Below are 16015 nucleotides of genomic sequence, written 5' to 3'. Positions count from 1 at the left end.
CTGTGGCATATGGGCTCAGAAGTTGTGGCTCACGGGCTCTAGAGCAGAGGCTCAGTAGTTGTGGCACACGGGGTTAGCTGCTCCACAGCATGTGGGATCTTCCCGGACCAGTGATCGAACCTGTGTCCCCTGCCTTGGCAGGCACTCTTCATCACTGCACCACTGGGGAAGTCCCAGGCCAATTGATTTTTGACAAATGTGGAAAAGCAATCCGATAAAGGACAGTGTTTTAACAAATGATGCTGGGACAACTGGTTGTTTCATATGCATAAAAATGAACCTCGACATAAACTTTACGTCTTATACAAAAGTTAGCTCAGAATGAAGCGGAGCTAAATGTAAAATGTAAAACTATAAAACTTTTCAAAGAAAACAGAGGAGAAAGTGTTCACGACCTCGGGACAGGCGAAGAGTTCTCAGGCATGACATCAAAAGCACGATCTTTCCAAAAAAGAAAAACTGTTAAATTGGATTTGATCAAAATTATCGGGAAAATTTTTTTTTTCTCTGCAAAAGACACTTCAAAAAAAAAATTTTTTTTTTTTTTTTAAATTTTTGGCCGCAGAGCACAGCATGTGGGATCTTAGTTCCCCAACCAGGGGCTGAACCTGGGCTCCCTGCAGTAGAAGCGTGGAGTCTTAACCACTGGATCACCAGGGAAGTCCCCAAAAGACACTCTTAAGAGAATGAAAAAGCACTTTAAAGACTGGGAGAGAATATTTGCAAATCACATATCCGGCAGGGGACTTGTATCCAGAACATACAAACAATTCTCAAAATTAACAGTAAGAAAACCAACAACACAGTTAAAAAAATAAACAAACTTCAACTGACGTATCACCAAAGAACATACATGAAAGGCAAAGCCCCTGACCAGGTGCTGGCCATCGTTAGCGATTACGAAAATGCATAATGACAACCACAGTAAGATAACACCACACACCGATGAGAATGGCTAAAAAGAAAGATGCTGACAACACCCGACAACAAAAAATGCTGGTGACGAGGTGGGACGAGAGGAACTCACACCTGGCTGGGGGAGCTCGAAATGGTACCTCCCCCCCCCGGGGAAAACACGGGTGGTTTCGGATAAAGTTAAACATACACTTACTGTAGGAGCCAGCAATCCCATTCGTAGGTATTGACTGACCCCAAAGAAAGGAAAACATGTGTCTATACATGAGAGTCCGTCTAGCTGTTTTATTCACAATCACGAAAAACTGGAAACAGCCCAAATGGCCCCGCAGCTGGTGAATGGAGGAACGAGCCGTTAGGGTCACGGAACATGACTCAGCAACAAGAAGGAACCACTGACTCACAGGACAGCTGGACGGGATCTCCAGGCTCCACACTGGGTGAAAGGAGCCAGTCACAAAAGGAGTCTCCTGGATGATTCCCTTTATACGGCATCCCCACAGAGACAACAGTACAGTGACGGAGAGCAGACCCACGGGTGCCAGGGGTTGAGGGTGAGAGGAGGTCGTGACTACCAAGAAACACCCGAGGGAGTTTTGGGGGTTATGCAACCATTCTGTGTACTGATGTGGGGACAGATACCCGAGTCTGTACGTGAGTCAAAACTCATGGGCCTGTGCAGCCCACACCGTCCACTTTACTCTGTGCTAATTTAAAAAATAAGAGTAAATATGGGAAATAGAGTTTTCAAAGCAGATACATCTTTAAAGCAGGTAAGCCACCGTTTTGGACAGAGGTGTGGGGTACCAGTCCAGTATAGCTCTGCTTGGGTTCAGCCTAGTTTTCGCGGGGATGTGTTGATCTCCGCCTGGGAGAGGCTGATGACGATGAGGACGGTCATGGTGGACCACCAGCGGCAGCAGCATCTCCCAGCACTGAGCTGCCTCCTCATCTGCAACGCTCCCAGCACTGGCTACAGCCATCTACCCTCTGTCTTTACCAAGGGAGGACCCGAGGTTCAAAGACGGGGGCGCTTGTCGTAGGCTAGTGGGGTTCCGACGCCCGTGCTCCCGGCTGCCTTCTACTCACCGTCCCTGCTGCTGCCGGGAGTCTATTCAGGGCCTAACCTGCTGCCCCCGAGAGCCTGGGACGTACATACCGTAGCGGGTGATGAGCGGGATGTGTGCGCCAGGGAGTGCCGGGTGCCGTCCATGCCCCCGTGGATGAGGTAGGCTCCCGTGCCGGAGACGATGGGGCTGCCCCCGACATCCATGGTGATGCCCACCATGCTGTGGGCGGGGACTGCCGTCGGGGAGGAGCCTGCCACGGTCACCTGGGCACCGCCCGGGGCCTCGAAGTACGACGCGGAGCTGCTGGGGGCGTACATCTGGGGTTCGGGGTTGTAGGCATACGCCGTCCGCCTGGCGGGAGAGAGAAGGCTTCACGTAAACGCCGGAAACCACGGCGCCGAGCACGTGGCTAAGTCAGACCCGGCTGTCAATACAGCGAGTTCACAGCCATGGTCTCCGAAAGCATTCGGGATCCCAGCTGATCCCTCAGCAACTTGTCATTTACAAACCGCACGTGCAAATTGCACTTGACGGGGGCGGGGCTTGGTGGGTGGGGCGGGGCTTGGTGGGTGGAGCAGGGCTGGACCTGACCCTGGTTACTGGAGGTCTACCCCTGGGATAAGACCACGTAGAGCTGTAGACACACACACACACACACACACACTCGTGTGCACACGTGCGCCTAAAGGCTGTGAAGCTGAATATGGCCCGATGTGGTGCCCTGGTTTTGATACCATCCTGCAGTCATAGAAGATGTCACCACCGGGGGTGCGGAGGCTGGGTGAAAGGTACAAGGGACTCTGGGCTAATTTTGCAACTTCCTGGGAGTCTCTAGTTCTTTCAAACCAGAAAGTATTTTTAAAAAAAATGTAATTGCATAATAAAAAGAATGTCTAAGGGATTCCAAGAATTTGTCTGAAATCCTTTAACATCTGGATCAAATCATTAACCATGTCGGTTGATGTACATCCGGCCGCAGTGAAAGCCGGTCAGGAGGGGTTTTTCCTCAGGGGTGACTGAGGGAAGGCCCCTCTGGGGGACAGGGCAGCCTCTCCGGCCCCCGGGGGACGTCCTGTCTGACCGCAGTGCAGTGGAGCCAGGATGCTGCTGCGGAGGGTCCCCCAGAGCCTGCTGGGGGCTCACAGGCTTCACACGCGCTCCTCTGGGTCAGTGTGCGTCATGCCTTCAGTGTTGTGCTGCGGGCGCCCACGACTCCAGCAATCACATCTCTTTAACCACAACCAAACCCTCCCTCGCCCTCAGGACGGGAGTCGTGGAAACCAGAGGCAGAAACAAGCAAAAGGACGCGCATCCCGAGCACAGTGAGCTTCTGGGAAACGCATCATTTTCTGCCCCAAGCACCACGGAGTTTGAAGGCAGAAAACCCTAGACGTCCTTGACAAATGGAAGATCAAGTTTTACCAACATCAGAAAAAGCCAGAGGTTAACAGAGGCCAGGATGAAAAAGCAGAGATGGACACGGTTTCTGGATTGCAAAGGATATCTTCAGACTTCGAAGGTGGATTGGTTTTTTGGGTTTGTTTTTAAAGACTGCCTTTTCTAGAAGTAAAAGTATAACAGTCTGTGATTTCTGAAATCTCCACCAGGCTGTGATGTCCTTATGCCATTGTAATAGTTGGGACACGTCACCCGAAGGGTAAGGGAAAGGATTCTGTGTAAACACATCCCCAAGGGAGCTCAGTGGACGTCGTGACAGAAGGTTGGGATGTGGCCTACAGTTGGTTCCCTGTGAGGCCCCTTTCGGGGGAGGGGGAGGACACCACGTACAAGGCTCCGTTGGTGTAGACGGCTTCCCCCCCTTCCACGTACTGCACCTGGGGGGGATACACGTGCTGCACGGGCTGGACCTGAAACAACAGCAGATACTTGGTGTTACACGGAGTCTTCCTTGCTCAGGACTTCCAGATTATTCAGGCAGAAATATCTCCTATTGCCTTTTGTGAACACTTAGCACCACATCACAGTTGTCCTGCCCCCAGCTGGCACTTCTAAAAAAACCAGGGGAGACAGTCACGTCAAGGCCCCGTATTCCGGATGAGCGCAAACGGAAATGGAACCGCAGCGGGTCTGGGCCCCTATTCTGGGCGGGGAGGAGCCCAGCTCAGAGCAAAGGTGCAGAGCAGGGCTGGGGGATGCCTGCGGTCTGCTGGCCACTGGGCAGAGGGGCCAGTCTTGCTGGACAGCAGACGCCAGAGATGTGGACGGAATGCGGACCTCGGCGCGCCCGATGCCCCCACGGCCCCTTGGCAGGGGAGGGGCTCAAGCTGCTCGTGCGCTCCACCGCCCCCTGCCACTCTTTTCGGTGGCCCTGGAGGCCGTCCCCAGCAACAGGTCGGGGTCCTGGGAGCCACGCTGGAAGAGACTCTGAAGGTCTGAGCAGAATTAGCAGGAGCGCTGTACCTGGAGTGGGGCGGGGGGGTGGAGGGAGGAGGCCGGTGGGAAGACCCCTCCCTCGTTGGTCAGTTCACAGCCTCAGCTGATGACCCCCAAGGGACTCGGGCCCTGCTGGTGGAGGCCCAGAGCTCTGTGTGCAGAACTTCGGGACCCCACCGCAGAGGGAGGCTTAGCGGGTCCCTGATTCAACCTTGTTTGGGGGTCAGAAAATCGAGGGCCAGTCTCATCGTGCCCTCTCTGTAGGCCTTCTCATGCAGCAGCAGGACAGGGCCAATTCCCACCTCTGAGGACAGCCCAACCCGGGGGACGTATGCACACACACAACCCCCTTTGTCTTAGCGGACTGGGTAAGATGCAGAGGTCAGCCCCCAAGTCTGGGTGGCCCAGGAGAAACAGCAGGCACAGGCCCAACCCCACAGAGGAGGGCAAGCTTCTGGAATCACAGGAGTCGTGGTCGCCCCTCCCTCAAGGAGCTAAAGCAGGGCCGCTGGTTCCCTGCTAGCCCCCCACCCCCACCCCCATGCCTTCGCTTCTCCCCTAGGACCCCGAAAATCACACAGCACCAGGCAAACATCTCTAAACACCCTACTACTCTGGGCAGGAGCCCCTCGAAGGGAGAGGTGTGTCCTCTGGGGTCTCGCCATCTCCATATGCTCCGGGTTCCTTTCAGGCAGGAGCCTGAACGAATTTTAATTCAGCATCTTACAGAGCAGGAGTCGGCAAATTCTGGCCCTCGGGTCAAATCCGGCCCGCACGTTCTTATAAATAAAGCTTTATTGGCACACAGCCACACCATTCCTTTGTGACTTTCGCGAGTGTTGCATGGTTGTGCCAGAGACCATCTGGCCTGCAAAGTCAAAAAAGAAAGATGTACGGCTAGGCCTTTCCCAGAAGAGGTCTGCCAACCCCTGCTCAGATCACACCGCCTGTCTGAGCTGATGATCTGGGCTGCGATTTGGCTGGTGAGCCCACACATTCAAGCTTTCTTCTCAAATCATTTAATTTCACAAGAAGTGCCCGTCTGAGGGTCCAGCACTTGCCTGCAGATGAGTTTGCCTCCCCAGGGGGCTCGGTGCTCCTCCAATCCAGAAACCTCCTCTATCTGCCTGTGTGTCTACCGCTGCACCCCATGCTCTATCTAGGGGCTCGCCTGTGCCCCAAAGGCTGAATATCTGAATGAATGAAAGATCATAAGTTTTCTTCGCTTGATGCAACCTATCTGCAGCAAAAGATTTTTTTTTTTTAACACAGCTTCCAAAAGAACTTTCTGGTAAGGAACTGAACACATCAAACGAAAAGGAACAGCGACAACAGAAAAGCATGCATCATCGTTCAGACAGGGCTCCAAGGTGCTACGTGCCAACCTCGTCCCGAGTCACCTGTGCTGTGGTTACCTGCTGTGGCACCTGCTGCACTCTGGGGAGGGAGATGGGCTGCATCTGAGCCCCCTTGGGAGCCGAGCCTGCTGCCTGGACCAACACCCTCTAAAAGGGAAGGAAAGAGGACATTTAGGCTTGTCAGAGGTTAGTCCTGGAAACAAACACAGGTCACAGCTCAACTGCGCCCACTGTCGCTTTATGGAAACATAGCGGGACGGGTAGGAAAGGAGAGGTGGGCGCACACACACGCAGCTCAGGCTGACTTAGGCAGGCACAGTGGGGACTCGAGCACACGTGCACACACACGCACACACACACACACCCAGCAGCTTTGCCTCCTTGGGGTCGATAGTCATCAAGGTGACATGGGCTGAGAGCTGGATGCCGAAGCTGGTCGTCCACACCACCTCCTCCGCCGGACGAGCTGGGTCACACCCCATTGTTTCTCAGTAGCCCCTGGACCTGTCCCCATTTTACACACGAGGGAAAAGGAAGCCTAGAATGGTCAAGGCCAGGTCTATGTCCTGCGGCCTCAGCATCAGAAGTTCTACAACCCAGACTCAGTCCAGGCCCCTCCTGGACTCCAAGACTGCTCTCTGGGCCCCTGAGCCATCTTCCCAGTGTGGCTTTGTCACTTGGCCTGGAGGACTGGTTGGACAAAGCTAGGAAAACATGAAGGATCAAAACGTACCCTCAAGGTGAGGGAGGAAATAGAGCGCTTTGTTTCTGTAAAGGCTGGGCTTTGGAAGTCATCAACTGTGAGTCTATGGTCGTCCTACTTGGACCCTAAGTATCAACAGTGTGGTGATTCTGCGGGGCTTGGCTTTATAAAACACCACTGTTCTAATAAGAATTCAATACACTCGGCCCTCCAGAGGCAAAGAGAACACAGATGGTATAGAAATCAATAGGGTGGATGGATAAACCCACATGGAAACATCACTCAGCCAGAAAAAGGAGAGAAGCAATGACACTCGCTACAATGTGAATGGACCTTGAGAACATAACGCTCAGTGAGAGAAGCCAGACACAAAAGGCCATGCAGTGTGTGATTCCATTTACACGAAGCGTCCAGAACAGGCAACTCCACGGGGACAGAGAGTGCATTCGTGGTTGCCAGGGGCTGGGGGAGAGGGATGGAGGGTGACTGCTCATGGGGACGGGGTTTCTTCTTTGGGGGATGAAAATGTTCTGGAACTAGATAGAGGTGGAGGTCGCAAAACACTGTGAACGTCTTAAACGCCACTGAATTGTTCACCTTAAAATGGTGAATTTTGGGCCATGTGAATTTCGCCTCAAATAAATAAGAATATTAAGGATATACACGCACACACTCCAAAGCTGAGCTGTCCAATACGGAAGCTACTAGCTGTGTAGCTCTGTGGACGCTGAAATTTACTTCCATTTAAATGAATTGCAGAATTCAGTTCCTCAGCGGCACTGGCTACATTGCCAGTGCTCGGAGCCTGGTGGGGCTGGTGGCAGAACACGCCCACTGTGGTGGGAAGTCCTGGTGGATGGCCAGGACTGAGAGTGGAAGCAGGAAGAGTGCATCATGGGGACAGTGGGAGCAAGAACGCCCCTTACTGGGGATGAACTGGGTGCTCACTGTTTAGGGAGTGTAGTGCAGACTGCAGGCGAGAGAGGTGCCCGACGGGGGCGGGGACACAACCATCGAGGCAGGGGGTGCGGGGCTGGATCCATCTCCATCAGGGCCTGGAGCCCTGGAGCCTGGGATGTACACGGTGGCCATGGCAGGACCCTGGGACCAGTCAGCCTGCAGCCGCTACAGTGAAGGCAGCCGCCACCCAGGCCCAGGGGCGCCTGAGACGGGGGGTTTGGTGAGAGGGTGGAGGGCTCCATGGGGTGGAGGGCTCACGCATCAGGCTCAGTGGGCAAGGAAACAATCAATTAGACCACACTGCAAGTGATCACGCCCTCTTGGCACCCATGCTGGGGCCGCCACACTTCCAAGAAATAAATGCTAAACATGTCCAACTGCACATTCTAAACTGAATAAACGGCTTTGATGTTTGCCTTTTGGCTTTTGCTGAATTACGTTTTTTGGGGTTTTTTTTGTTTGTTTGTTTGTTTGCCATAATCAATTCTTTCTGTCGTGCTCCTAACTTTTAGATTTGTAAATCATAGATGATCACGTGGCCACAGTGGACCTCTGCACATGTCTATGATTTTGGTCTGTTCTGTTACCTTCGGTTTCTGGTAGATTTATGTCACTAATTTTATGTTTATGTCTACTTAATGGTGTACTTCAATCCACTATAGAAATCTAGAAGTTGGGAGAGCCTTAATGTGAAAATTCTCTCTCTGCAAATTTTAAAGAATATACTGATTCTAATACTAGATTCAATTAATGAACCAAATCCTAAGAATTCTCACTTCTCTTTTGCCTTATGGATAGAAAGGCTTTCTGTGTAGAAGGGTCATTTCCAATGTACAAGAAAACTACCACTAGCAGACAAGAATGGACTAAATCAAAGTCGGGGAAGGGCTTTCTTTGTGAGTTTGGATCATCGATTCCTTGGTGGGACCATTTTACAACAAACAGTGAAAAAGTCTAATAACATGGGGTGAGGAAGGAAAATGAGGGTGCGTTGCAACAGCAGCAGCCATGGAGCTGAGAAGTCAATTCAGAAAAATAGAGATTCCTCGCTCTGCTGATTCAAATGTTTTTTCAAAACCAAGGTGGACGCATCCCCACCCTGGCTGCGCTGGTTTTCCCGGAGCGGCCTGAGCGGCAGGCGGCTGGTCCCTTACCTGTGGCGAGGCTGGCACAGGCTGGGCCACAGGCGCCTGGGCTGCTGACGAGGGACACAGAGCCACGGAAGCCGGCGAATCCGATCCACCCTCTGAATTCTGCATGCTCAGTTCTAAAGAGAGGCGGAGAGAGAGTGAGTGGGGCAGGGCTGTCTTCACGAAGCCCAAAGAGGCAACATACACGATAGGCGAGCGGTAATGACCTGCAGTCTTCCAAGTCCAAATGCAGGGATCCTGGCCAGACTAGGTAAGGAAGGGGAAGCGGGGAAGAGGTTGCACAACTGTTCCATAAGAAGAGAGAAGGGAGGGGGCAGGGGATGTTTGTCCAAATATAAACCCGAAAAAATAGCTCTGCAGGAATTCCTGAATGCAGGGGACAACAGCTCCCCCTTTCCGATCTGATCAGGCTCATACGACTTCTTTACTCATTTACCGACAAAACCAAAAGCTCCTGGGGGATGCTGGCCATCTGCGGAGCTACTGCACCCCAAACTATAAGCGCATCCTCCTAGGGCAGGGTCTCCCCCTCGGCACTGCTGCCACTGGGCAGGTCATTCACGTTCTGCGGGACCATCCTGGGCCCTGGCATCCCGGGCCCCACCCACTTGATGCCAGGAGCACGCCCAGTCGCGACCACCACAGATGTGGCCAGACATTGCCCAGTGTCCCTGGGGGGTGGCGGGGGGGGATGGATTCAACGCTGGTTAAGAATCACTGGTTTAGGGAGAAAAAAGGTGATAGCAGAGAAAGAAATGGCTCATCCCTTGGGGCTGGAGAAAAATCCTCAGGCATTTCAGCAATAAGAAAAAGTGCCTTCTGCTCCTTTGCCCATGAGAAAGCAGACGAGTACGTTTCTCTGCAGCCAGGTGTAGATATCTTTCAAGAAGGTAATTTAAAAATTCTCCACCAAGATTCATTTAATCTCAGCATGCAGTGGCAGACGATAGTCACTCCAGGAAAATGCTGAAAGTCAAACCCTGTTCACTTTTTTTTTTTTTTTTTTTTTTTTTTTTGCGGTATGGGGGCCCCCCCTTGTTTTGGCCCCCCCCGTTGCGGAGCACAGGCTCCGGACGCGCAGGCTCAGCGGCCATGGCTCACGGGCCCAGCCGCTCCGCAGCATGTGGGATCTTCCCGGACCGGGGCACGAACCCGCATCCCCTGCATCGGCAGGCGGACTCTCAACCACTGCGCCACCAGGGAAGCCCCCCTGTTCACTTTTTAATAAACACTGGCTACCTTAAGTCTTTGGAGAAGCACTTCAATCCGCAAACTGCATAGAGGTGGTTTTGTGGCCACACACACCTGTCCCCATCCCTGTCCCGTCCTGGCTGCGGCTCTGAGCACATTCCCCCAGGAGTGAAGTCTCCCAGCTCCTGACCCCCAGGGAGGCCTGGACAGCATGGCACATACCACGGTGCCCAGGACCTACGGCCAGAGCTTTGATATATGTTTCTCTACAGCCCCAAGAGTCCCCACCTCCAATAATGGGTGGAGAATTTTTTTCAAATCCTTTTTAAAAGAATATAAACTGATAATAGATGAAAATAATTTGCCTAAGGGAAGCAGAAAGATGTGTGTGCGTGTTTGATCTGAGAGTGTTGCCTCAATCCCATCTTTACCCACTCTCCCAGGACTCCCCCATCCCCCTCCCAAACGCCTTTGGTGCCACAAGAACCACTGGATGGACCGTGGCGGTGCCTGTGGCATTTTTCTCTTTCCCGTGACCTTGCCTTGGTTCTCACCACCAGATGTCCCCAGAGCCATGCGGTGACAGGTGCCTCCTACATTCTTCGACTCTTTCGGAGGAAGAGGGAGAGGAGGAGGAAAAGAAAGAGGAGGAGGGTGCGAATTTCTAACCGTGCAAACGTTTCCTGGGTCTCCAACATTCTCTGCCTTCCTGATGGAACTGACCTTTGCAATTATCCTGCTGGAACCTGCTTAATCGAGGTCTCTTGTTTATGGTTTTCTCTGACCGTTTTAAACCAGTCCTTTGCCCACTCTGCACCACTCTGTTCCCATCTGAAGCCAGGAAGCGGGTACCTTCAGCGGCACTAGGAGGAAATGGATTAGAACTCTCCATGAAACGAATCCACTGGTGAGAAAGTGAGCAGGCTGACTTTGCTGAGACCAGTCCCTTGTTCCACAGTTGAAGTCTTATGGAAACAGGGAGAACCTGTGAGTGTTGGGATAGACAGTGGGTCCATGCTGTGCTTAGCGTGGCCAGAACACACCTTCCAGAACGCAAGTGAGGCTAACACACTGCTGACCGGCATGCACTGTCTGTCTATCACACTGCTTAGTGTGTATCGTTTAGACCAGAGTCAGCAACCTTCTTCTGTAAAGGACCAGATACTTTCGGGCCCACCTGGTCTCTGTTACAACTACTAGACTTTGCGATCATAGCACAGGAGCAAAAATGGCTGACATGTGAACGAATGATCCTGGCTGTGTTCTAATAAAACTTTATTTATAGAAACAGGTGACAGGCCAGGTTTGGCCCATAGGCCATGGCTGCTGGTCACTGGTCCATATAATTTTTTTTTTTTTCTGCACCACGCGGCATGCAGGATCTTAGGTCCCTGACCAGGGATCAAACCTGGGTCCCCAAGCAGTGGAAGTGTGGGGTCCTAACCACTGGACCACCAGGGAAGTCCCCGGTCCATATAATTTGGGTTTAATAAAGTGACATGGTTTTGGAAGGTTGGGAGAAAAACTACACTGTCTGGAATCAAAGCCTGAGGCCACAGGCCCTTGATCCAGCGCCTAGTTCTCGTGGCCACGTCTCACCAACGTGACAGGACTGGAGGAGCCCCGGAGGGCGACTCAAACTGTGTGGAGGGTGGAGCTGTTGACATTTAAAGACAAACGCAAGTATCAGACACTGGTCTGAAATGCCAGCAGTGGTCTTCCCGAAGCTTGCCAAGTCAAAAAGAAAACTGATTGAATCCCGGAACCCCAGAAGCCAGGTGTAGCCCTTAAAACTTAGGATGGGAGTTTGGGCACAGATGACTTTGGGGAGCTGTGGTGGGTTGAATAGTGTCCCCCCCGACCCCCAAATTCATGTCAACGTGGAATCTCAGAATGTGACCTTATTTGGAAATAACGTCTTTGCAGAGGTACTCAAGCAAAGGCTTAAGGTGAGATCATGCTGGATGAGGGTGGGCCTTAAATCCAGTGACAGTGTTCTTGTAACAGACAGAAAAGACACACAGGAAGAAGGCCATGTGACAATGGAGGCAGAGACTGGAGTGACGCAGCTGCAAGCCAAGGAAGGCTTGCCGGGGCCACCAGAGCTGGAAGATCCTCCCCTAGAGGGATCACGGCCCTCTTGACACTTTCTAGTCTCCAGAACTGTAAGAGGATAATTTTTTGCTGTCTCAAGCCACCCATTCTGTGGTACTTTGAATGGCAGCCCTAGGAAACTCACACAGGGGTCCCTACGGTGCATCCTGCAAGGTTTGGTGTCCTGCTTCTGTGCCAGGCCCAACTCAGGCAGCTGACACATATTTATCAAATGAATGAACACTTTAGTAACGCCTTAGTATTACATCTGATACTGAATTATAAAAATTTACACATAGCATTTCAGATAGTGAGAGTCTATGAAAGCACTTTATAAAACAGATAATAATACACAGAATTGTTATTTCAAGAGGCAGTACAGCTAAGAAATACAAATAGGTTCATAAAGGTTTCAGAAAATGTACGATCTACCTGGTTATTTCAGGGGTAACTAAGACCCTTCTGGAAAAGGTAATGACCTTTTGAGACCGACTGTTCTGCTCCCCGATTCATTCCTCGACGCTAGGATCAGACAGACAGACTGACAGACGCTGTGTGGGACAGCCTGGCTGCTCTAATATATGAACACACAACAGGCCCATCTACGGAGAATGTGGAATCCTTCCTAAGATAATCAAGATTGTAGGTTGCACAAGAGCTGATCCAGTTTCCTGAAAAAATGTTTTATTTGGGTCCATTAATCAAGGGTTCTGAGCACATCAAAGTTTAGGTTTAAAAAAAAAAAAAAAAGGCTTTTAGGGCTTCCCTGGTGGCGCAGTGGTTGAGAGTCCGCCTGCCGATGCAGGGGACACGGGTTCGTGCCCTGGTCCGGGAGGATCCCACATGCCGTGGAGCGCCTGGGCCCGTAAGCCATGGCCGCTGAGCCTGCGCGTCCGGAGCCTGTGCTCCGCAGCAGGAGAGACCACAACAGTGAGAGGCCCGCGTACCTCAGGAAAAAAAAAAAAAGGCTTTTATACGTATTTTAAAAAGATTTTTTGGATGTGGACCATTTTTAAAGTCTTTATTGGATTTGTTACAATGTTGCTTCTGTTTTATGTTTCGGTTTTTTGGCCGCGGGGCATGTGGGATCTTAGCCCCGACCAGGGATCAAACCCATACCCCCTGCGTTGGAAGGGGAAGTCTTAACCACTGGACCACCAGGGAAGTCCCAAAAAATGTGTTTTAAAAGGCATACAGGGCTTCCCTGGTGGCGCAATGGTTGAGAGTCCGCCTGCTGATGCAGGGGACACGGGTTCGTACCCAGGTCCGGGAAGATCCCACATGCCGCGGAGCGGCTAGGCCCGTGAGCCATGGCCGCTGAGCCTGCGCGTCCGGAGCCTGTGCTCCGCAACGGAAGAGGCCACAACAGTGAGAGGCCCACGTACCGCAAAAAAAAAAAAAAAAAAAAAAGGCATACAAAAGAGCACTGACTTTCAGTAATGGTGGAGCATATTGGTTGGACTAACCCTCCTGCAGATAACAATTACAAAATCTGGGCAAAGTATTTTTTTTTAAAGCAACTATTTAAAGACACCAGGGGGTGACCAAAGCAGGCAGACACTGCCAGGGAGTCCACCCTTGAAAGACCACTGTCAGATTGGTTGGTGACTCTGGCTTTTTGCTTGGTGGCACAGCCCAGTCCACAAATGCTTGGGTGGCAGAAAGCATCAGCCTGGTCATCTTGAAGTGTCAGAGGAGAGAGTTCACAATGTTGTGTGTGTGGGGGAAGAAACAGAGCCACACAGCAGGTGAACCCCCAAATTCGACTATAAGGTCCACCCAAATCTTTAGCCAACTGGCTAGAAGCCACACATGTGGGGGAGTCATGGGGGTCTTGGAGAAAAACTGGCAGTTCAAAGATGAAAAAACTATGTGGAGATTTCAGCTGCTACTCACTGCAGGAGGGGCAGAGTTTGAGTCCAGCCAAGTTAAATGCCAGCAGGGGAAACACAGCAGAATCCAGAGACTCTCCAACATATCATTCATGATGTCCAGGACCCAAGAAAGACCACGAGCTATGAGAAGAAATAGGAAATGGTGATTCATACCCAAGGAAAACAAACAAACAAAAGGAGTCAATTACAACCAAACCAAGATAATCCAGGTGATGCAGATAAAGCAGCTACTGAAAATAAGCTCAAGAATTTAAAGGAAGTTATATGCACAATGAACGAACGTATGGGAATCTCAACAGAAGAGGAGAAAATTTAAAAAAAGAACCAAATAGAAATTCTGGAGCTGTAAAGCAAAATAACTAAAATGGAAATTTCACTGGATATGCTTCACAGCTGATTAGAGATGACAGAAGGAAGAGTCATTGAACTTGAAGATAGATCAATCAATTTGAAGAACTGAGAGAAAAAAAGTTAAAGAAAAAAAACACAAAAAACAGAACATGCAATCTAATATACATGTAACTGAAATCCCAGAAGAAAAGGAGAGAATGGGAAAGGAAAAAAAAAGATAGATTTGAAGAATGGCCAAACACCTCTTCAATTTGGCGCAAGACATCAACTTACAGGTCCCTGAAGTTCAACAAACCCCAAGAAAGATAAATACAAAGAAAATCAACTTAGGTGTGTCGTGGTTAAACTGCTAAAATAAAAAAATAAAAAGATAATCTTTAAAGCAGTAAGAGAAAACTACATACTATATTTCAAGGGAACAATAGCATGGATGATAACCAACTTCTTATCAGTAACAATGGCAACCAGAAAACAATGAAATGACATCTTTAATGTGTTGGGGAAAAAAACCTTGTCAACCCAGAATTCTATATCCAGCAATGCTATTCTTAAAAGAAAGGTGAGGGCTTCCCTGGTGGCGCAGGGGTTGAGAGTCCGCCTGCCGATGCAGGGGACACAGGTTCGTGCCCCGGTCCGGGAAGATCCCACATGCTGCGGAGTGGCTGGGCCCGTGAGCCATGGCGGCTGAGCCTGCGCGCCCGGAGCCTGTGCTCCGCAACAGGAGAGGCCACAACAGTGAGAGGCCCACCTACCGCAAAAAAAAAAAAAAAGGAAGGTGAAAATAAAGACACTTTATGCTAAACAAAACCTGAGAAATTTTGCTGCCTATACTATAAGAAATGCAAAAGGAAGTTCTTCAGGATGGAGGGAAATAACACCAGATGGTAAACTGGGATGTATATGAAGGAATAAAGATCACTTGAAATGATAAATATGTGGGTAATTGTAAAAGACTGTATTGTTTTCTCTCCTTCTCTTAATTGCTTTAAAATGTCTATATCTATTTTTTAAAATTTATAACATTCTCTTGTGGGATTTATAATATATGTAGATATAATCTATATAACAATAATAGCACAAAGGAATGGGAGGATAAATGGAATTACACATGCAAGTTTCTTGTATTTTACATGATGTAGTAAAAACTCTACCTAGTTTGTGATAAAGATGCATATTGTAAACCCTGAAGTAACCTCTAAAAAATACAAAAAGACATAGCTAAAAAATTAATAGAGGAATAAAATGAAATACTAAACATAATTGATTATCCCCAAAGAAGGCAGGAAATGAAGAACAAAAAGCAGATGAAACAAATAGCAAAATGGGTTTCCTCTATCCAGACATATTAATAATTACATTACATGTAAATAGAGTGAACACTTGAATGAAAAGGCAGACATGGTCAGCCTGGATAAAAGACAAGATTGCATTATATGCTGTCTAAAGAAGCCCTCTTTAAATATAAAGGCATACATAGGTGGAAAATAATGGGATGGAAAAAGGTAAGCCATGCAAATGCTAATGTTAAGAAGGTTAGACTGGCTATAATGATCAGACAAAATTGACTTCAAGGCAAAGAACATTGCTAGAGATAATGATGAACATTTCATCACAATAAAATTATCAATTTATCAGGATGTGTGTGCACCTAGTAATACAACTTCAAAACAGAACTAAAGGAAAAATCAATAAATAAGTAATCATAGTTGGACATTTTAAACACCCTTCTCTCAGTTATTTTGACAGAAACTAAACAAAAGTTCCAATAAAGATATAGCATATCTGAGTGACACTGTCAATCACAATGAGCTAATTAACATTTATAGAACACAAGCACCCAAACCTGCACTTTCTTCTCAAATGAACATGAACTATTCACAAAGATGGGTCATGTTCTGGGACATAAAGCAAGTCTCAACACATTTCAAAAGAA

General features: G+C 49.5%; 1 protein-coding gene across 14 annotated transcripts in view; it reads right to left on the bottom strand.

Moving 5' to 3' along the window:
• The window catches only part of LOC113608660 (DNA-binding protein RFX2), a 166110-nt gene that overhangs the window by 104866 nt on the left and 45229 nt on the right, over positions 1-16015 (bottom strand). For all 14 annotated transcript variants that reach the window (XR_003428375.1, XM_027085346.1, XM_027085347.1 and 11 more), the window contains exons 2-5: positions 8555-8667; positions 5795-5884; positions 3774-3853; positions 2075-2336 (exon numbers count right to left, since the gene is read on the bottom strand). Coding sequence is in view for 13 of the 14 variants with exons in the window: in XM_027085346.1 (XP_026941147.1) it covers positions 2075-2336; positions 3774-3853; positions 5795-5884; positions 8555-8659 (537 nt within the window). In the remaining variant the exon portion in view is untranslated. The remainder of the gene's footprint in view (positions 1-2074; positions 2337-3773; positions 3854-5794; positions 5885-8554; positions 8668-16015) is intronic.

Source organism: Aethalodelphis obliquidens, unplaced genomic scaffold (assembly GCF_003676395.1).
Source record: "Aethalodelphis obliquidens isolate GAN/ISIS:26980383/991018 unplaced genomic scaffold, ASM367639v1 scaffold53, whole genome shotgun sequence".
Lineage (NCBI taxonomy): Eukaryota > Metazoa > Chordata > Mammalia > Artiodactyla > Delphinidae > Aethalodelphis > Aethalodelphis obliquidens.
The sequence above is the reverse complement of the archived record's forward strand: the minus strand, read 5'-3'. Positions and strand labels throughout refer to the sequence as shown.